Consider the following 22368-nt stretch of genomic DNA (forward strand, 5'->3'; position numbering starts at 1 on the left):
AGGTAGTAAAGGTAATTACTTCCCACCACTTATTATGAGCAATGAAATTACTGATCAAAAGCAAATTACCGTACCTACCTCAACATTGAGATTTCGTCTACCCTATGAAATGTGGATTATTTGTTTTCTTTTAATTTTTTTTGTCCAGTTCTAGAACATAAGACTTTATTCAAACAATGACCCAAGACAACCATCACTCAATTTTGATGAATGCATAAATGCACAAATACAAGTGCCATATATATATTTATGCACTGGGGAGGAACTTTTTTTTTACTCTGACTTAGGGAGTGCCATGCAACTTTAAATTGTTGTTATTTTGTTATGTATTTACCTCAAACTTCTAAAAAAGCAAACATGGGTTCCAAACCTGGCATTTGACATGGCATATATCACCAAAATTAAACAATTTCTTAATCGTTTGATTTTTTTTTCTTCAAATTTCCAGCAGTCAAAATCACTTTATCCTTCGTGTCATTAGTTTTTTTTTTTTTTTTTTTACCAAAAAACAAACTGCACAAAATAACCAGCATGAACAACAACTCCAGGATTATGTCTTAAACTTTTCACTATCAAACATTAAAGGGTAAGTTTTTAGAATTGAACAACTAATTTATATTATTAAGTAGGCTCAAGGAAACATATATGTAGCTTAGGGGAGGGACAAATAAAAAACTCAGCCACCCCCTCTGATGAGTAAAAAAAAAAAAAAAAAAACAGTTTGTGTAGGCTATTAACCAACTTTACTCTTAAATACTTCATTTTATGACTCTTTAGTTGTTTTTGCAGAGCACTCTTTATCTAATGGGTGTTGTACATTAGTAGCCAGTGGTGTAATGATATTAGAAAAGGTGGTTGCCGATAAGTAGGTTTTCAAGAAGGAAGTACTCCTAAAATATTCCGTTGTCTTTTTGGCTAATTAGTGGGTATACTGTTACAGCCAGAAATACAGGTGAGTATGCTCAGTATACTTACATATACCTTCCTCTAAACAACAGTTTATAATTTTTGTGCAGCATTTTTCACGTCAATCGTAACTGAAGAATATATAAGCCTCACATTAACTGCTGCCTTATACACGGAAGTTACACGACTTATAAAACAGTACCACTACATCTGAGCCCATAGAAATAGATAGCCCAGCCACTAATACTGCAGTTATTATGAGAATACGAATACGAATGATGCCGTCTTAACAGTTTTCTCGTGGAAAAAAAAGCGAAATCAGAGCTTTTTATAGGCACATAATGTAATTTGGGGTTTCCAGTGAAGGGGAGGGGAAACAGCGGTGCGACACTGCCTGAGCTCATTCGCTCTCTCAGACCACAGAGCATCAACTTCCAAACATATCAGAAATACGGAGGAGGGAGGGTACTGCCAGAGATATCGACGGCTAACACCTACTCAGCCTGCTAACGGATAAATTAGTCTCTCTGGTAAGCATAAAACACTTAAATATATGACTAAAGGAACCCAAAAACAGCACCGTGCGTGTGACTGCTAGCTAGCTACTCAGCTAACTAATGTCCGTTAACCCGCAGCAGCTAGCTCAGCCTGGTTTGGCTCTTGTTCCCCGACACAGCTGGCGAGGATCAGTCATGGTAGGAGTTTTGTTGAGAACAGTTTCCTCTGCTGCTTTTAAAGGATTACGTGTCTTAATAGTGTGGTTTGTTTTAATTTGCTTTGGCTAAACGTGTTTACGTCGGCCACGCGACAGTTGAAAGATAGTTAGCTCCACTTAAAAGTAAGACTGGTAACGGTAACGATCACAAATGCAGCGGTTTATAGCGTTAACAAGGCTGTTTGAACGTGTGGCAGAAACAATGGAAGTCGCGTTTTATCTGTTTTTATTTATTCTAAAGTGTGCGTTAGTAGTTGGCTAATTAGGTACCTACACAGGCAACGTTATTTAAGGTAATTTTAGTTAAGGTCAGCTCAGTTTACGATACTCTCCAAAATGCTTGCACAACTTTTGGCTAACGTGGACGATAGTTATTAGTCCACTGGGAAGTTTGCTCGTCTCTCAGGTTAACTAGTTCCCGTTTCACTGCTACAGCACAATGACGACACAATCAAAAGTGCCTCAACAACCTCACTGACAACTGGCACTGGCAACTCTCTTGGGTTATTAATAGCTAACTAACATTACTCGTGACTTAGCCAAAGCTGGTGGCGGTCACTATTTACACATCAGAGAGTGCTGAAAGTACGCCATTTCACGCTACGTTCACGCTGGCTTCCAGGGGAAATAAGTTTCATATCCTGAATATCCTATTCATATATTTTCATGTGTACCTCCCTCAGGAGAACAAAAGGCTCTGCATGGCGACCCCCTCCCCCTCTAAACTGTCAGATTGATTAAGTCAGTAGTTAAGAAATTAGAAGACCAGTGTGGTAAAAAGAAACGACTATTCTTGTATTGTCCGTGAGAACAGTGTCCAATAGTTTAACCTGTTGAGCACTGTGATGTTATCTTTATCGTTATGTTAAGCACTCTCAGTGTGGGCAGGGTGATTTACTCTGCACACACGGTCCTCTTTGCTTTTGTCTCAGTGTACACGTATGTGTCAAGAAGTTTCACACTGCACATGGATTTTTGCACCTGTTACACAACTGATAGGCTAAGCTATTCTTAAGGATTCAATCTACAGACTGTATCTATGCCACTGGTGTGTTTTTTAATCACGAACATATCTTTTTGTCAAAGTACAAGTGCACACAGTATCAGACAAAGTAATAGTGGTATAAATCTAAGTAACAATAGCTTCCGTGTAAAAGCAAATATGGTGGCCCATTTTAATGGGAAACTGCTTAGTTAGCTGTATTTGCATTTAACTATTTTGCATCTCCACTTCAGACATTTGTACTTTTTTTGTTTCTGTTACATAATGTGGCAGAGAAAAAAAAGGTCCCTTTCTGCACATGATCAATGTCAGTTTTTGCAGGTTATTACTATTTTGAGCTTGGTTGTGATAATATAATCCTGTTGTGTAATATCAACATTTTTGTAATCATAAAACTGTTTTTTCATTTGTCGTCTTACACACATTACAGCAATAGATGTTTTTTGTTTTAACAACCACCATAATATAATGCCTTAAAATGACTGGCTAAAAATGATTAATTTTAAATATATATGTAACGTGTGTATCACAGAAAAAAAGTTGTTTCTAGATCACAAAACACCAAATTATCTTTTTTTGTGTTGTGCAGTGTAGTTAGGCAAAATGTTGTATATTTGTTGTCAATGGGATTTTCAGCTTAAAATTACTTCTGTTAAATAATACTTTTTAAAAAGTTCTAGACTCTTATATGATTTTTGCTAGCTTTTCTTCTTTGTCATCTATCTAAAGTGGATAACAGCTATTCTGGCATCATGGTAGGCATTGTACTTTTTAGTACTAGACAGTTATATTTTGTTTAAATAGGCTTTTGGTGTAAAGTGTCCTCTTGTATAACTTGCTGCTCCAGTTTTGTTATGGGTTTTCTGGCCACGTGGGGGTTTACTTATTTCCATGGTTGCCATTGCTAAGTTTGCAACCCCCTGCAAGTTACCATGATTGGTTAAGTGGCTGTCCCTGTTGGGTTGGCTATAGCAAGAGGTGAACACTACACTATGGAAACAGCATGAGCAGCTTAAGGTAGAGAGATGAGAAGAAAAAGTGAAAGGAAGGCTGGTGATGATGTGTTGTTTCCACCCTCTCCTGAGCAGTCTGTCCCAGCAGAGTCAGACTCGAGGGAGCAGCCATAGAGACATGTACCAGCTGTACCCGCAATGAATGGCTAGGGCTCAGGATGGGTTGCCATGACAAGGAGGCTGGCACGCTTTTTTATGTAGACACCTCCTTTCTCAGGGCATGTTTGCACATTATTTCATTGCCTGGCCTTGCTTGATTGGTGCTTGGGAGAAAAAGGCCTGCTTGCATATACAGATTGTGAAAAGCGTTTTTACCCAGAGTCTGTTGCATTTTGAAGACTTACTGTGGTTTGTTTAAAGAATATTTTCCCAATGTCCTGGCAGCCTAGTAAAGAAAAATTATGCTGTTGTGTAAGAGCTATTTGCGGTCTGCTGACCACAACTGTCCAGATCAGATTCACTCCTACGTTTAGTCTTAAACACCAGTACCTAAAACTGTTAAAACATTGCTGTTAATTAGCTTATGCTCACAGACCCCCAATGTGAGTTTTGAATAAAGGCATAGACCAGCTGTTCAGCTGTTTGAATACAGCCAACATTATTTCCTGTATAACTTTTTCTCTAAATGTAGCCCCAAAACAGGAGCCCTATCAGTGCTCCTTTACAATCCAACATAAGGAATTTAGCCCTGTAGTCCAGAGGCAAGGTCTGGACATCTCACTAATCTTAGTTTTTAAGAATGAGGAAATGATGACATAATGCAGTCATTAATTCCTAATTAATGATTACTTAACTATCCATTTCTGTGCACATTCCTAAGGGGGCGTTTAGTATCTTTATACCTCAAAATTCAATCACAAAGTCTTTAATATGTTCACTATGTGTTTTTACAATCTGCAGCAGACATTGTTGTGAAGAGTGTGACACAGTGATTACGGTTGCCAGTAAAAAAAAAAAAAAAAAGGTACACTGAGGACAAGGTTAAATCTTTAGGGGGAGTATATCAATGCTTTCATTTCACACTTTTTACCACACTAATGCACTGATGCCTAAAGAATGCCAAACATGATTCTGAAGGCTAGAGTTGTGTCGATTTCCAATTTGCTAGACCATTGTATGAGCTTAAACCGGCTAAACCAGCATTTGTCAATGTGACGTGTTCTGACCATCAAAAAGTAGCCCACATCAACAAACTGTGCTGATGGCTTCATAATATTATGTGAACAAATTAACAGAGCTGCAAGTGTCTGACAGATTGTGTGCAATTGACTGTTAAGCAAAGCATGGCAACATGAAGGGGATAAAATTTCAGTAGAGGTAGGAAAGAGGAAAGAGTGCTGAACATTGTGTTTGTGTACTCGAAAGTCCATATGTTAGTTGTTTTTTTTTTGGGCGGGAGTTAGTCTCTTAAGTAGACTAATTCTGCACCAATGACATTTTGGTTTTGAAGTTGAGGAAAGAGTTGTCCTAAATGGCTGAATTGAGTTGAACTTTTGTTGGATGCCCTGTTTCTATTCATTCCCTAATGCTGGCTTTAAATAGCACTGCATTAGACGAGCAAGAGCTGATTCGCAATTTTGAAACCAGGAATTATCTTTACGCTACCTCTTTATATCAAAATATTACACTTATTGTAAGATCCATTCAAAATCACAAATCACTTTTTCCATAACTGAATCCTATTTTAAATGTCGCTGGAATGGATGGCACTTTGCACTGCGCATTATGAACATTGCTCTGCAATACATGACAACTACTTCACAAATAACAGTTATTCAAAATAATATTCTTTAAGAAGATACATTTGATGGGCCTGATTGCTCAAATGCATTTTCAGTGGGTGAAAGCAATCACATAAAATGATAACAAATATTAATAATAATGAGTTTAAATTAAACCATTTTATGAGGACAACAAAATGTTTGTAGTAAACAATCAGCTCTGGCACTGCGAGTTTGCTAATTTGTTGGTATCAGGGTTTGTATGATAACTCTGACAACCTAGAGTGAGGTAAAATTGTAGGCTTGTCTTGAGTCAATATGTATTGATGGGTCATTGAGATCTTAAGAAGTCAGGTGAAAGGGACACACTTACTGAAAACTTGTTCCCTTGCAGAGTAGGCTGAATTGTAGAAGAATCCGCTCTACCTCACCTTCCCAAGCGTCATTAAATCTGCGTACTGTAAGCAGAATTTGGTTTAAGCTCAAGAAGTTATGTTTTAAATGTTTGACACAAAATTGTTACAAATGATGAAAAACAGTTATGTGAGCACTTTTCTTTTCAAAAGTAAAATGGCAATAGGACTACAGTAGTTACTACCTGTATTTAAACCTTTTTCCATTTCTGCTATTCTTTTACTCAATAAGCGCAGATTTTAGGTTGTATTCACAAATAATCTGACAATAGTCTGAGAGCTCATAACTTGCCCTAAAAAGTTCCTATCTTAATAGTGATTTAGGAAAATCTCTTGAATAAAGTAGGGTCAGAAACTTGAACCTAAGGGAGGAGGTGTGGTTGACCCTGCTAGGTATGATACATTCTTTCAGCTTTGTAAATACAACCCCTGAGGCCATGTTGTCAAAGCTTCAGAGTACAAAGAGTTGCTCAAAGTGATGAAATTCTAGGAAAATCTGTAGAGTTATGATTTTTTTCTAAGAATTTACTATTAAGACCAGATCCTGTTAAAGATAAGTTATTCACAAGACATTGAAGCCCCTAAGAGAACTACTACGGTGAAAAACTGTAAGGAGTAGGGAACAGGACTTTTAAGAGGCTTAAGCATTTCTTAAGCAGAGGAAATTTGGCAGAAAGACAAAGAGGTTGGAGAAAAGCTGAATGACAGTGAGTTAATGAGGTGCTACAGGTCAGATTGTGCAGCACAGCCTGCTGGGTATGTTTTCCCCTTGTCTGTGTGTCTGTGGGTGCACAACATCACCATGCTGGTGTACACTTATGGTGCGCTGAGTAGGTGGAGTCTGCGGACCGTTTGACCGGCATAGTAACCAGCAGATACGCCAGCTCCTCCGCTAAATTTACACACAAATAAAGAAAGAAAGACTGATAAATCACCAATCTGTTAAATGTCATTCAGGCTTAGATAAAATGATACTCAGAGCACTACTGTCCATGCAAGGATTTATTTATCAACTAGGAAAGGCTTTTTTCTTGTCAACTGACATTGTTTTGTCAAATGACAGTTAACGTGGTTGCTGCTGCTGGCTGACAGATTTCACTCCATCTTAACAGCTTTCCTGGCCCTCGCTGTTTCATGTTGAGCAGTGTACTGGCGCACTGAATGGAGCAGACCTTGTGTTGTCTTGCGGGTCCCTGGTAGGTGGGGTAAATAAGTGCATCTTGGAGCACCTGGCCAATCTCCCAGAGGTAGCTTATTCAAGACCTGGCTGCTCCAGTCCACTCTCTCTCCCCATGCTTTCGCCACCATGTTCTTGTTTGGTTGGCTTCAGCCTTAATAGAAGATTGAGTGATACTCTGTGTAACAAATTTTTGTTCATCACTCATCCACTCATGCATCTGCTGGCACAGACACACACACATACCTCATGACTTAAGACATTTTTTGGGGTTATGTCATTCCAAATAATAACACACCTCTTAGTTTAAAACCATGCGTCCCCTGTCCTGTCTTTTGTCATGGCTCATGAACTGAGTTATGGCATGCATTCATTAAAAGGTGTGACTAGTTGCCCTTTTGTGAGCCAGCTAGGTGTGGACAGCCAGTTCAAATGACATGAACTCTGTCACTTTATGAGACTGTGGAAACGCTGTAATTGTTGGTGTGATCATTCTATTATTGCAAGTGTAATCACACTGCTGATGGACGGTTGAGACAGAACCAAGTCATCACTGCTTCAGTGTTAACAAAATTAAATTTCTGGCCTTATTGCTCTGGGTGGGAGATGTGAGTGCGTCTCTAATGAGATCAACCACAAACATTATTCCTGCATGTCTCTCTTATCTGTAGCCTCTCAATGACTCAATGTCATTCAACAATTGGAGAATACTCCTCTTACCTGCTTCTTTTCACTGTAGCAGTCCTCATTTTAGGATTTTGTCACTAAGAGGAACTTTTTGTACAGGGAAGCTTTGTGAATACAGGCTGAGAACACTGAGGTATTTAGCAACTGGAAGAACACAAATGCAGCATGGATGACTTAGGTTTGTCTAAACCTTCCATCAGCAGAGTGATCACACTAACATATACAGCGCTGTCACAGTCTTATTGTGATACTGGTCATTTCCTTTCAACACCTTTCAGGCTCACAAAAGGACATGCCTGTGACAACAAATCACACCTTTAAAAAATGCACCATACCTAGCAATGTAGTCAAACACATCTCCTAAATAAGGTCAAAGTCTCTGTTCCTTTCTTACGCAGAGCTGCTCTGATTGTTTTTCCTAAATCACTCTGAACCCAAGATTCCTTGCGAGAGTTTTAAGGCAGACTTAGGAGCTCTCTGAGAGTATATTCAGAATATTTATGAAAAAACATTGACTGGATATTATTATTACCACAGTATATACAGATTTGTCTTTATGCACTAATCTCATTTTACTGATTAGTTTTTCTCTGTTAGTACATGCACATTAATTAAATCAGTTGCAATTGTATGGGTCTGAACCTAGTGACTTGTAAGCAACTGCCTTTTTTAGGGCACATGAAATTCTAAAAGTTCACAAGTGGGGTGTTTACTCAAAAATGTTATGTCGTAGAACAAAACATGAACATTTACGAGTTTTAGGACTCAGTCCTGGGGTGCTCTGTAAAAACATTTGTAGGTTTTTTTCTCATCTAAATGTGAAATCAACATAAACACCTTAATTAAACTTAATTTCCAAAATTGTTTTGACAAATGCACTTTGTAAGGGCACCTGTTTTTCTGCCATGCAATCTTTTTCCTGATGAAAGAGGCCCAGGAGACTGTGCTTTTAAGTAACTTCTTCCTTTGACTGTCAGTTTTAATGCTTGCTCTTTTGTCATATTATTGTTAGATGTGCATAAATGTTTGCTGTGCTTCCCTCATCTGGTTTCCATAGTTAGATCTATGATTCAAAGAGAGATGGAGAATAGGTCTTCGCAGCATCCAGGAGTCTTAAGCTGTATCCCTGAATTAAAGTGTGAAGTGAATTTCTGTATAAAAGCAAGTGGTATTTGATGGACTTTCCCCCCACTAATAGTCGTAGGGGTTTTGCAGATTTAACAGAAAGGTCACACATTTAAGGCTGGAAAGCCCTCGCTCATCCTAAATAGGCCAGCACATATATATCTGATGACACACTCAGGCAGATGTGAAAGCTTCATCCTCTAATGCAGAACCTTGCAATATGCTTCAATGAGGTGAAGAGGTTAAGGCCCTTATCAGGCAGGACAGTCTCATCCAGGTTTTGTAGCAAGCTTTTCTATCCTCTTTGTAAGCAATATTTGAAGCACAAGAGATGAGCATTTTTATCTTTCTTTCAGTATTTTCTTCAACAACAATGGTGCTTTATCGCTTTATATGCACTGGCTCTTGCTTCTGAGGACCTAAAAAATCAATAGCCAGTACTGGGTAGCTTTTCTTGCAACAGCCCTTAAGCAGAACTGCTGCGCTGAAATCATTTGCAGCCAATTTTCAATAGTAACATAGCCAAGCATGGATAGGCCATATCTCTACTCTGTACTCAGCACATTTGATGTGAATCAGCTATGCCTCGAATTTCTGGCTCAAGCAAGTACCAACTCTAAAATGACCCTCAATAGGTAATAAATGACTCTTAGTGTTGAAAATATGAATTGTGGTTAAGTGTCGCTGATCAGTTTGAGTTTAAGGATTGGGCCGCCTTGACAGTTGGAGAGGAATAAAAGGGGAAATAAAGAAGAAAAGTGACAGGTATTTGTGTCAGTAAAGCCACAGTAGGAATGTCTGGTTTGGGTAAACCTCTCCTGTGGTTACCCCCACTGTGACTCGGTTTGGCTGCTTGTTCATGTCCCTCTGGGGCTGCTATGGCTGCCAATGGGCTGTGCATGAGTGTTGCGCTCTCCCTTTAGGATTTGAACAGCAGTGCATAAGCTATTAATCCCTAGATGATGATGTATATATAAAAAACTCCCATTCTCGATACCCCCACCCCCTTTTATTTTCTTGTTGGCTCTCTATTCAAACCCACATGCTTGCTCTGTTGGCTCCTCTTGCATTCACTTGTGTGTGCAAGCATCCATGTGGACATACCATATATATGCAATATTAATGCTCCAGGGGCAGAGAAGAAAATGTCCCATTTGTCGGCTGTTATGTGCCATCACTCTTTAAAGCACACATTGTGGGTTAAAAAAATAAAAATAAAATAAGAGGAGAACAGGGGTGCTGGGGAAAAAAAAAACAGAAAAGGCTCGCTTTGGTGTACTGAAGTATGTTACATCATGCCAAACCTGTCTCTTTTTAAATTCTAAATGTAGAAAGGAAGGATATCTGTGCAGGAGAGACAATGAAGTCAAAAGAACATAGTGTAACCAGACTGTTGGCTGCTTTCCCTCTCCCCCTCCAGCTCCTCTTAGTTTGCTATGTCCTCTCTGTTTGGTTCACCCCTCAGCCTTTTAGCTAACACAGAAAGATTCGTCTCCATCTAGTCACTGGATCTCTTTTATATGCGTGTTAAGTCAGTGCCTGAGCTTTGTTGAAGGAGGTGCCTGCTGCCAAGTTCTCTCACTGTATGAGCCAACTGAAGCACAATATGGCCCCCAAGCATTAGAGCAAACCAGACCCATCAGTTTCCCCTTTGTAAGGACATGCATATATCTCATTACAGATGAATGTGATACTGGAATATGGGAGAGTAGGAAGGGGGTGTCATAGAAAGTTTAAATTCAGCCCCTGGGGGCTTTCCTGATTCCATGTAGCAGCTCAAACTTGCATACCCTATCAACCATTATTGTTCCTGAAAACCTGAGAGGTTTAATCATTGATATTTATCTGGGGACATTACTGTTTTCCGGGTCGCTTTTTTGTGTGTGTTCATGATCACAGGTCTGAGTAGTGGAGTTAAATTTCCCTGATGTGGGTTAAGTCTTTATGGCATGATCTTTATAAACCATATCCATAATCTATGGGGTTATTTAAGAGGTCAGGCAAAGGGAGAGAGATCAGTCTCCCATCTGCTCACATTTTCCTGTGCAGATAAAAATCATCTGCAGCGGCAAGCAGAGGCTTTCCTCTCCTTTTTGATCCACATATCCCCTCAGAGGAAAACCTTTATTATCCTTGAACTGAAAATCCTCACAGTCAGCTGTCAAAGCAAAATGCGGAAATACATAAACATCACAGTTCAGTAAGCATGAGTGTGTCAGATGTCATCAGTGTATCTGCGTAGTTGAACAAGTGGGCTGTATGTTTCAGTTGTAGTTTGCGTAAAAAAAGAAAACATGATTTGTAGACCATGTCCTGTCAGTTATGATAACATTCATTGTTTACTCACCATCTTCACTGGGGAAACACAGGGACGTGATGACATTCTTTGACTCTGCTTTTCAACATATAGCAGTCTATCATTCATGTGATCTTTTATGAAACTATGAAGCATTGCAGATGTAGCTTTAAAAAATAGACATCAACATAAAATGCAATAGCAGAAAAAGGTGATGTATTTTCATGTTTGTAATCACTTGTGTTTTGAAAACATAATGCAATATAACAAAAAGTCGACAGTCATCGTTCTCTCACCATATCTTGTCAAAGCACCCGGTCTGTTTTTCAGTTTTTCCTGTCTTTAGCTGTCTCTCCTTTCTTTTTCCCCTGTCTCTCACTTAAAAAGCTGCATGTGCATTATGCACAAGAAAGTGACTGACAGACTACTTCAACCTAAGGCATTGTTTTCCCCTCATGTAATTAGCAAGACAGGCTCTAGGGGCTAAAGATGTCAACACCATACTAATGACTCAGTAGGAGTAAACTTAACTGTCATTAAAACTGAGCACTTTGGGATTACAAAGCAAACATTAGCCAAGCAAAAAAAATATATAAATAAAATAAATTGTGGGGGAACAAGCCTTCTGTCACAGCTGAAATGATAGGCCTGTTATGACTTCAAGCATTAGTTGTTAAATTCAAGTGCATTGGGAGGCATTTACAGTTGTATTTGGGTTTAGACCTTCATTCTGTGCAAAGAAACAGACCTTATCAAATCTTGACTTTGGGGGATTAAATCTAAACTATAAATTCAGTAATGGTAATATTTAGAGGAGATGCCTTGAAAGTACCTCTACTATTTTTTCTATCCCTCTCTCTCAGTCTCTCTACCAGTCTGGTAGCATTCAGTGGGATTAGGATTAGTGGTCTGAGGCAGGCTTCTTTAACAAGCACTAATTGATTTGCGACTGAGGATGTGTTGGACATTGTAGTAGACAGCACCAGAGCAGGTTAAGGGCTTATGCAAGGCCAGCAAACACCACATTGCAGCAGCCTGCAGCAACAGAGACACTGAATTTGTTGGCTTTAGACTTGGGAAGTTTGGTCGGTACATGGCTTCTAGTGTGCTATCTGCCATGGGCAGCAGGCCTCTCTCTGGAGAGGCATCTTGCACTGGAGCCCACGCTGGGCCTGATTAATCAAGGCTATCCAACTGTGTTGTTGAGTCTCCATGTAAACAAACACAAACCATTTGTTGGGCCTGTACTGCACACAATCAGTCATTGTTTGTATGGGAAAAAGCATGCTGCTGTAAGTACAAAATCGCTGATGTCAACAGTTTGAACCAAAAGGGTTTAGTTGGTGTAACTGTCCCTCCTCCTCTTCTGTGTTTTGTCTTTCAGAGCTGTGCTGGAGTGACTGGTCTGTTCCCTGTCCATCCAGTGAGCCGAGCCGAGTGGCTGAGCTGCTTGAAGTGTTTCAGAGCTGTGGATTGCATCATTATAGGACAATAGCAATTGGAATCAAAGCTGTCCCTCCTCCTCTTCCTCCATCTCCTCCCCCATTTCTTTTTCTCTCAGCCTGGTTCTCCACACACACAGCCCTGTGACCACTCCTCCCACGCTGGCCATGGTCCACTCCCCCTGTCTCTCCAGCCAGTCAGCCAGTGAGTCGATGGAAGCTGTGTAATCCTCTGTAAAGTATAGGGCCTATACGGCTGCATATGCTCCCCTTTGTTATGGCGGCTGTTGTTGTTGTTGAGGCCTCCCTCAGGAGAGCACATGAGGGACAACAGAAGGCAGCATAAAGCTCACAAAGGGAGGAAGAGAGAAAGCGAGCAAGCCAGTGACTGAGAGACACTGACGCTGCCATTTATTTGACGGGAAGAGAATGAGCTTTGCCAGGCAATGGATGGAATTCAATGGGGGTGAAACTACATGATGTGGGACTGGCCTTGCCACCCCACGCCAATCACAAATTGGACCAACAGTCAACTTTAGAGATTTTTGCCACATAGTGTCCTGCAGCAAGGAATGCAGTGAAACAGAGAAAAGTAGCAAAGACTTTTTTCTTGGTATTGAATATTTTTCTATTTTTCCTCTCCTTGGTGGGTTTTTTTCAATAACAGCCTACCAAAAGTGCCTTTTTGTTTTACTTTTTGTCTTTTTAATTATCTTACTCTATATTCATACTCCATACTGCCACAAATTACTGCATGTAACATGCAATAACTGTCACATTCAGTGTGTGTTTACATATCTTAGAGAAGGTACATAGTGCATTTGTATGTGGATGTTAACAGCCACTCCACAAGTCTCCATCAAATACACAGTTGACAATCATCACTTTTCTGAACTTTGTTCCTGATTGGGGAGACCTTATATAGTCCTGCCATTAAATCACAGAGTTGGGCTGTGCCAGACCAGTGTGACTTTCTGCACTGCCTTTTCTGAACCTTTGTTACTTTGACGACGCATAGCCGTCGCCATGGTCAGTATCCAATCCAAATGGCGCTACCTTTTTATGTTCCTGGGCATCCAGCTGGTGGTCATGGCACTGCTGTCCCGAGAGGGATACCAGAAGAGGGTCTCCTACTTCATTCGCATCTTCCGCAAGCCAGACACCACTGGCCTATCAGGCCGCAACCACACAACAGCAGGCATCACTGGAGGGGACGTATATGCCAACCTCTCTCACCTATCCAAAGCTCATAGCCATGCAAATGACATGCCCTACTGCCCCAAGACGTCCCCTTTGATAGGTGAGTGGTCTTGCCTACTTTCCATGTCATTCCATTGTACCTGATGTGATTGTGTTTGTGAAGGTAGATCACTGTCTCCTTCACACATGTAAATCTCTAAATACAACACTGATTTATGAACATACCTTTTTCTTTTTCTGTAATTCCACATTGTTGTCATTCATCAAATTTTGACAATTCACCCTTGTTAAAATTTACTGAAAGAAGCTGATGGGTCTACCTGCAAATTAATTGCCCCTCTATCCATCAACATTATTTCATAATTTAAAAGCAAATTTCAATTGATTATGAAACTAATTTCTGTTGATTTGAAGGTTGGAGTTCTCAATGTCTCCACTTCAATAGTTGTGTATCCGCTGTTGTATAGTGTTGGGGATGAAGAGATGCGGAAATATATATATATACAGATAGAGACGACTATTAAGTTCAGGTTATGCAGGTTGGGCACATTGGAATTCGGCAAGTTTTAAACTACATGCTGTACTAAGCCAAAGGGCATTGGCTTTTGTATTAAATGTTACTACAAAGAAAAAAATGCAGAAGCCATCTGGAGTTTCTCGTGAACAGGTTTAGCAAGCAGAGTATGACAGTTGAACGCATCGATCATCTTTATGAGCTGAATGGGACTTTTCAGTCTGACTTGGTTTGTGTCTCATTTAATTTTTTTTTTTTTTGTCAGCATTTATTTTAAAAAGGCAAGGTAAATTAAAAACTCAGCAAATAGGCAATGGCAAACATATTGGGGATTCATGCACAATATAACAGTGTGCTAACAATAAGACAGCAGGGAAACATATTGTACTGCCCTGTAGAGCATTGTAGACAGTGATGAAGTGTCAAATTAGCAATCATGCAAGGAAATTACAAGCAAGCAGATACATCAAATGGTACATTATTACTACAATTATCATTCAAGATACACAGTTTGGATGTCCCTTTTAAATTCGATTTGGGTCATCTTTCGTATAGTTTTTAGATTTATTGTAAATCTGTCAGTTGAAATATCAGTTGGGTTGTTTTATAAACATATATTTTTTCATACATGATTTTTTTATATACCATTGCACAATCATAGTTACAGGTTACAAAACATTATCAGCATAAAGATCACTTTTAACTGCTTGAGCCATTTTTTCCATATGGTTAACTGGTTTTTTTAGACAGCCATTTGTTTTGTTTACTTAAACACAGAATGAGTGAAAACTTTCAGAGAGCTTAAATTAAACCCAAAGGTATCTACAAACTAGACCTTGGAAATGAGATTACTAATTCAGTAGTAAGTGAATCTTGTTACATGTCCTCAGTTCGTGGTTTGGCATTCATTAGACTAGACAAGCTGTTCCTGTGTAATGTTTATTCATTATACTTAGGATGCATTGTCAAAGCAGGCTTAGATTTCTGTTTTCCGGGCTCTGCCCTCTGCCTCTTTGCTCCCACGTTACGTCCAGTAATTTGAAACTACATGGTGATAACTGTGCCAGAGGGCTTTAACTGCTATCCTAAAAAACATAATGGATAAGGTCACTGAGGTATTACTGAGCTTCGTATCATATAGCTGGAAGTGAACAGCAACGACAGCGAGGTTCACAGAAACAGGTTTGACGAGGGGACAATGTTATTTTTTGTGTAGCAACAGTTCAAACGCCATATTCTATCTATACGCTATCTATCTTGGTCCAGGTCGCATTAATTTAATCAATTATATCATTTGGAATTATTGTTTTGCACTGCTGGGAAGTACTGAACAAAGTGGTATCATAATAAATAATTCATATCCCCAGATTGTCCATACTGGTTTCCCATCATACTTTTAATAGCTGGTATGAACACGAAAACTATTAATTGCATTCTGTGTCGTATTAAAAAGTACTTAAAAGGTCCTAAATTTAACTTTGTGAACCCCACAGAAACCCTGATTGAGAAAACCTGAAAAACTTTTTGTTTGAGAAACTGGAACAACAACTGTTTATTGAAATAATTATTTGATTATTAAAATGGTTGTTCATTCATTTTCCATTAATCTGCTAATTGATTAATCACTTTTGCAAACTGTGCTAGCTAGTTAACGCCTGTCATATCTCGTTTAGCTAGACCTACCTTGTTTTCACATTCTCAGTCAATGCTTTGGTGGGGGGGCTCAGCTTTGTAAAACGAAAATTTATTGACAGCGTTTAACACACTGTATTTACCCAGAAAAACTGCAGATTGGAAGCAGAAAATGACAGCCTTGTACTCCTAAAGCTAGCTTAATTGTCAATGTAGAGGTATTAGAAACATGTCTGTGCGTATGTACAGATTGTTATCCAAAAATAACTGAAAGGCTTTGAAAATTAAAAAAAAAAAAGTTGAATTCTTAGAGGGAAAACAGTGTTTTGTTTGTGGGCATTTTCAGGCATCTATGCACAAAGTATACTTTTTGTATGCTCAGATTTATTGTGTTGTTTAAATCCAACAAAGATCAAGTGTCAGAGTTTGTATCGGTGCATTTAAAAACACATGCAGTCCTGTGCCAGCTTCCGTGATTTTCTTTCCAGGAATAAGTCCAGTTCAGCATGGCAGGTCATTTAAATCTAAACTTTCAATCACACGCTCTCAGACTCTAACCATATTATTTGCCTTTATTCTATTAAATGTATCCTGTTTCCTACTGGTAATAACAGCAAACCATCCTCTGCTCACAGGTGGGCCAATTCACGTCAGCTTTCCATCAGGGCTCACTCTGTCAGAGGTTCAGAGGAAAAATCCACTTGTGGTGCGTGGAGGACGTTACAGGCCACCAGACTGTGAGGCCAGGCATCGAACAGCCATCATCATTCCCCACAGACACAGAGAACACCATCTTAAGTTCTTGCTGTATTACCTGCATCCTTTTCTGCAGCGACAGCAGCTCAACTATGGGATTTACGTAATTCACCAGGTGAAACACACAACCATGGCTTAAGTTATTTCACTAAAGGTAGAGGCAAAGGGTAAATAAGGGATTTAAGTTACGTTTTACTTAGTTTTTTGGTTAATATAGATTTCACATTTGGTAGGAACATGAGGTAGTTCTTTTTTGGGGATATTTACAGATATCATCTCTTTTATTTGATCTGTGTGCATAACAGATTCTTCCTTTGGTATCCACCACAGTTAGGAGTGGATGAAGAGTGCCCTCTAGTGTGCTGTCACAAGACTTGCATGTTGAGGGATCAGAAAGTGGCTCAGAGGGTTTTATCTCCTCAGCTGCGTGTAACAGTTCATTCATGTTTACTCCTCAGCACTTAACCTCTTACACCTCTTGAGCTGGTTTTGTCATGGCACAGTCACATGGTGGAATCTTGTTTATAATGATTTGTCTTGTGTCTGCTTTTTTACCCTGATTCAGGAAATTAACCAAATAAAGCTTAAAAAATAAGATGCAGTATTAATGTTGGGGTAGATGAGCATTATATCTGTGTTTACCTATGGTTAGTGTTAAAATCATAATAAGAATATGTTGAGGTTTTAGTTCTTCCAGGATTGATATTTAGTAATGTTATAGTGTATTTTGACAACCGAGTAAGATCTGCTAGTTACTTCATTTAGTTAGTAGTTAGGGACGGGAATTGAGAATTTGAGTCCAGTTGAGAGCTGTTTTCCAATTTGTTCAAATCATTAGAACTGTATGCCTCCAGCTCCAAGCTTATGAATGGCAGCACATTTTTCTGACAGTTGCACACTGCAAAACAATGACATCAAACTCATGTGTCTACTGCTCTAGATGCACGAGTGACATGTATATATACTGCAAAATAGGCTTAAATTCCTGGAATGCTGTGTATTTGACACTCTACGCACTGATTGGTTGTTTGGTGACAATAGCTGCCACCAGATCAGCCAATAGAAAAATAACATTGCAAGAGCCAGGTTCCAACCAGTATAGGGCAATCACCATGCCGTTTCACAACACTATATGTAGAATTTAAATACTTACAAAAAAAATGTCAAAATTTGTACCTGAGTTCATCAGTAACAGTCTTTAATAGCCAAATACAGTTTTAGGGCTTCACTTTCTATCTTTAAGAAGACCGGTTTGTGAGGTACGTTTGTTGTAACACACTGAGTGCTCTGACATCTTTGTTTACTCCACAGGCTGGAAACTACACTTTCAACAGGGCCAAGCTGATGAATGTGGGTTTCCGTGAAGCCATGAAGGAGGAAGACTGGGATTGTCTCTTTTTCCATGATGTCGACCTCATCCCAGAGGATGATCGTAACACATACGTCTGCGACTCCAACCCCAAGCATGCAGCCATTGCCATGGACAAGTTTGGCTACAAGTATGTCCTTTCATGTCTGTGAATACCCATTAAATGGTTCACTTTTTTCAGACAGATGCATTCTATGCTCAACATGTATTTGAAATACCATCATCTCCAGGCTTCCGTATAAGATGTACTTTGGAGGAGTGTCAGCTCTGACGCCACTGCACTACCTCAAAATGAATGGCTTTCCCAACAACTACTGGGGCTGGGGTGGAGAGGACGATGATATTGGAGTCAGGTAAGAATAATTTGGGTCAGATGCTCTCAAGAATACCAGGTTTTACTATGGTAAATATGCATCTGTAGGCTTCCAGCATCCAAGCTCTGTTAAGATAATGTCCCAACTTTGAATTTATTAGATCTTTAACATGACATTGGTACTTAACACTAACCAAATACAATCCTGAGTTGACAGACTCAACATGTTTGGGATCCAGCTGGACTATAGAAGACTTACATTTGTTTATTGTTCTCACAGAGTGTCTCTGGGGGGGATGTATATCACTCGCCCATCGCTGAAGGTCGGTCGTTACAAGATGATTAAACACAAGCTGGACAAAGGCAATGATGTTAACCCAAAGAGGTAAACAAGTTGATGCATGTGGTTTCATGTGGAAAGTTATGAACAGATCTGAATTTAGTTTGCATGCAGACTCAAGTACTCTGAAATGCATCAAAGTTAAGGGGACAAACAAAAAACTATTTGCTTTTGTTTTTACAGTACAAGTTAAATGTAAATGTATGCAGCCTTCAGTATTCACTGCTCTGTCTTTGCTTTCCATGTAAAGGTTCAACATGCTGGCCAAAACGCGTCAGACCTGGAAGTTGGATGGGATGAACACAATTGAATATGAGATCATCTCGCGGCAATACCTGCCCCTCTACACCAACATCACTGTCAACATTGGCACTGAGGCCGGTCTACATCCACCTCCCCAAACACCACCTCCTCCTGCCAAGGCTGCAGGCAAACCTGCAGTCAAAGCACCTGCCGAAGTCCCAGCTAAAGGCCCAGCCAAACTCAAAGAGGGCCACTCAGAGGAGTAGTCTAAGAGACTGCTAATCAAGTTTAATTCTGCCATAACTTCATTGGGATAATCCTATCAGTACATGCTGTACGTTGGTGATTGACCTTGTCAATCACCTGCAGCTTTTTGCCCATTTTAAGCTTTTTCGCCAATTTGTGGAGAATAGACATCGTATTGCCTGCAGACAGTGCGGCACTCATCTGGGTGATTAAAACACCTGATTTATTAAAGATAATAAAAACTGACCTGAATTTTTCAACCCTTAGGTGACGGCTCTCCACCTTGGTTCCTATTGATTCTTGATTGATTCTTCTTCCAAGGAGCCATAATGAAGAGTGAAGGGTAATAGATTGACTCTATGAGTTTATATATTTACAGCACTGTGGTCGCTGGTTAAACCTTGTGATGCCTTAGGAGCTTGTTTATTTTTGTCTTCACACATACCTTACAATATATAGAATATTGGGTTAAATAGAGCAGTTGCTGCGATTTCCAGCAGTCACACTAATTTTTTGTCTCAACACCAATGAATGCGAGTGAAGGAGAAAGTGTCTTGTTTCGAGTTGAGTGTGAGAAGCTGCTATATTGAGTACTGAATGAAGGAACTTGACAGATTTTTGTGTTACTGTTAGTACTATTACTACTTGTTGCATAACAGCAAACATATCCTATTTGTCTGCAAATATCCGGGGTCTAATTTAGAAAAGGTTCCAACTATATCCATTTGGTGAGTGTGTCAAAAGATTGTCTAAATATTTCAGATGTTATGGATGCTAGAGAAAATAATTTTGTCTCCTGTCATGTTCCGCAGACTTAGCAAAGCAGATGAGAGTTAAGTAAAAACATTTTATTTCTGTATGGCAAGATCGGTCCCTCTGTGTAGCATGTATCTCAGTACATCCAGTTCAGCCTTTCAAATTGCAGCATATCCAATATCTACATTTGATTGAGTTTTCTTTTTGTGTTTTTGTGCATTTGCCTTTATCCAATAGAGCAGGTCTTGGTGACGGTGATCAGTGTTCTTCCTTCCGATGAGCTTGAGATTCACATCAAAATGGAGTCTATTTTGCTTAACTTTTCTTGATATATATGTTGACTATGTGCAGTGTGTTACATATGTCCTTGTGTAAGTGTGTCCCTCAAGAGTGCTGGCTTCCTCTCATAACACTTTATATGCAGTCATCGTGTTTTGCCCATTTCCTGGTCCTAATCTATACATATAATTGAGAAATTAATGAGAAAAGGTATTTTGCCTCCACAGAAAAAGAGAAAGAAATGAGAGACCATCTTGTGATGGATGTCACACTAGCTGACTTAAAGTAAACGTGGACAAGGGTTATCCTCTCTTGGATCTCACTGGTCTTCCGCCTTCATTGTGATCTTAATTACACACCTGTTAAGTTTCATGACTGCATCTTCACAGTTGTGATGCTATTGTGTCGGCAAAATCTGGTTACAGACAGACATATAAACACCAGGCAAGGTACTCAAAATGGCTCCTGTGGTAGTTCCTGCTACAACAGGTGTCTCTACCTTTGTTAAATTTAACTCAAAATAATGTCACCATATATTTGTCATTACTCGTCAGTGAGGAAACACACCTTTTCTCTTTTTTCCTTTTATTGTTAAAATCTTTTCATTTCAAACTCAAACGATTCCTCGATATTGATCCGGTGTGTTAGCAATGTAGCTGGTGTGAAAAGCAGTTCTTTAACAAGTCATCACATGCAGACATCTGCCGTAATCATCCATTAGTGCCCGTGTACTGCATGTCAACTCTTTGCCCTCCTCTTTACTTCTTCCACTCTGACAGATTTGATTGTAAACACAAGAAAAAGAAACAGTATGTTCATCCAGTGAAGGTGGCTTTACTGGCAGGTGAACAGGCTGAAACCAAAGATGACTGCTTGGAAAGCGGTGATGCTGGAGTGTGTGTGTTTGTGTGTGTGTGTGTGTGTGTGTGTTTGTGTGTGTATGAATGAATGATTTCTGTAACTCTGCATTATTCTTATCATAGTGGACAGGCCCATCATCTCTTATCAATATCTGTAGCATTTTTCAGTTTGGGGTTAAAAGAATCTCCAAACCAACACATATTTGTATTTCTCATAATTTACAAACCACAGATGAAGAAAACTTTTTAGTGAAGGAATGAGAAGCGTTCACGATTATGAGTGGGTTTGTTTGTTTGCTTGTTTATTGTTTTCTCCTCAAACCCACTGAAACTTACTTTTAATCTTGTTGTGGTATTTGTCTGCTGAAGTAGACAAGACGAGCTCTGAGAGTGGTTGCCTGTGATTTTCATAAATAGATGATTATATACTGTATTATCATTTTGATGTGAATTCATATTCAATTCCTATGGCCTTAGCAGCACACACAATACTAGTATTTAAATACTTGATCACTAATACAATAGCATCCTATATCAAGACTAGATATGCATGGCTACAAACCTATTAGTGAGGGAATGTACTGAGCACAATGTGGAGATGATACATATCAGTGCTTATCTAGGAAATATGAAGCATGCTGAAGTGTCTATATGTTGTGAACTGGAAACTGTATAGTCACAGAGGATGCAAGTTTCCATCTGCTGATTCCTTGCTGTTGAATTTGAGGACGAAAAAGTACAAAGCAGGCTTATATTTCCAAAGTCTCAAAGTACATTCTCCATCATTTAGGTTTTGGGGTTTTTCTTTGAAGCTGCTTTACGTTTGATTTGACTCCGTTCTGATGTGGATAAGCTCAGCAGCAATAGAAAGCAGTTGTCAAAGGGTAGTGCCGAGGCAACCAAGGTCAATGTGACTTTGTAAGTTATTTCTGCTCTCTTTATGAATTCTGCACAGTCCAGAGTGGCCTTAAATTCATTAATAAACGATTATTCAAAAGATTATTGTTTGTTTTGTATCTTTAATGAAGTAAATACATACATAAAAAATGCCAAGTAAATGTCATTTAAGTATTGGAGATAATTAATTGAACAAATCTACATAGTTCTAGATGAAAATTGCTGTTGGCATGCAAATGGTTCTTCGACCTGAAAGAGATTTTTTGATTCAGATTTTTTTTTCATCAGCTGTTTGCCACAGTCTCTGTTAATAAGTTTTATTTTTATGTTATTATTTTAAGTGACTTGACAATTTTGTAGATAAAGATCAGAGTTTATGTGGAGAAAGAAAAATTATAAGCAGAATGAAAACATATCTAGGCAGGAAAATTAAAAAAAAAAAAAACTAAAGAGTATATTGAATAT

The 22368-nt window shown here is 39.1% G+C and overlaps 1 protein-coding gene across 2 annotated transcripts; it reads left to right on the plus strand.

Moving 5' to 3' along the window:
• Positions 1 to 781: 781 nt before the first annotated feature.
• si:dkey-199f5.8 (beta-1,4-galactosyltransferase 3) lies at positions 782 to 22006 on the plus strand. 2 transcript variants are annotated; one of them, XM_042490937.1, is made up of 7 exons: positions 782 to 952; positions 12441 to 13798; positions 16480 to 16715; positions 17912 to 18099; positions 18200 to 18322; positions 18563 to 18667; positions 18873 to 22006. In XM_042490937.1, the coding sequence occupies exons 2-7, from the start codon at positions 13525 to 13527 to the stop codon at positions 19129 to 19131; spliced, it is 1185 nt and encodes a 394-aa protein (XP_042346871.1). In that variant the 5' UTR covers positions 782 to 952; positions 12441 to 13524; the 3' UTR covers positions 19132 to 22006. The 2 variants fall into 2 exon arrangements, with proteins under 2 accessions (XP_042346871.1, XP_042346870.1); XM_042490936.1 differs by lacking the exon at positions 782 to 952 and adding an exon at positions 1312 to 1436.
• Positions 22007 to 22368: the final 362 nt, after the last annotated feature.

This window comes from Plectropomus leopardus, chromosome 7, assembly GCF_008729295.1.
Source record: "Plectropomus leopardus isolate mb chromosome 7, YSFRI_Pleo_2.0, whole genome shotgun sequence".
Classification (NCBI taxonomy): domain Eukaryota; kingdom Metazoa; phylum Chordata; class Actinopteri; order Perciformes; family Serranidae; genus Plectropomus; species Plectropomus leopardus.

Bases quoted from the DNA above. Each gene is read 5' to 3' on its own strand.
- si:dkey-199f5.8 (XM_042490937.1), top strand. From the start codon at position 13,525: ATGGTCAGTATCCAATCCAAATGGCGCTACCTTTTTATGTTCCTGGGC. The intron at 18,323-18,562 runs GTAAGAATAATT...TTGTTCTCACAG, and splicing joins GACGATGATATTGGAGTCAG to AGTGTCTCTGGGGGGGATGT. The intron at 18,668-18,872 runs GTAAACAAGTTG...TTCCATGTAAAG, and splicing joins AATGATGTTAACCCAAAGAG to GTTCAACATGCTGGCCAAAA.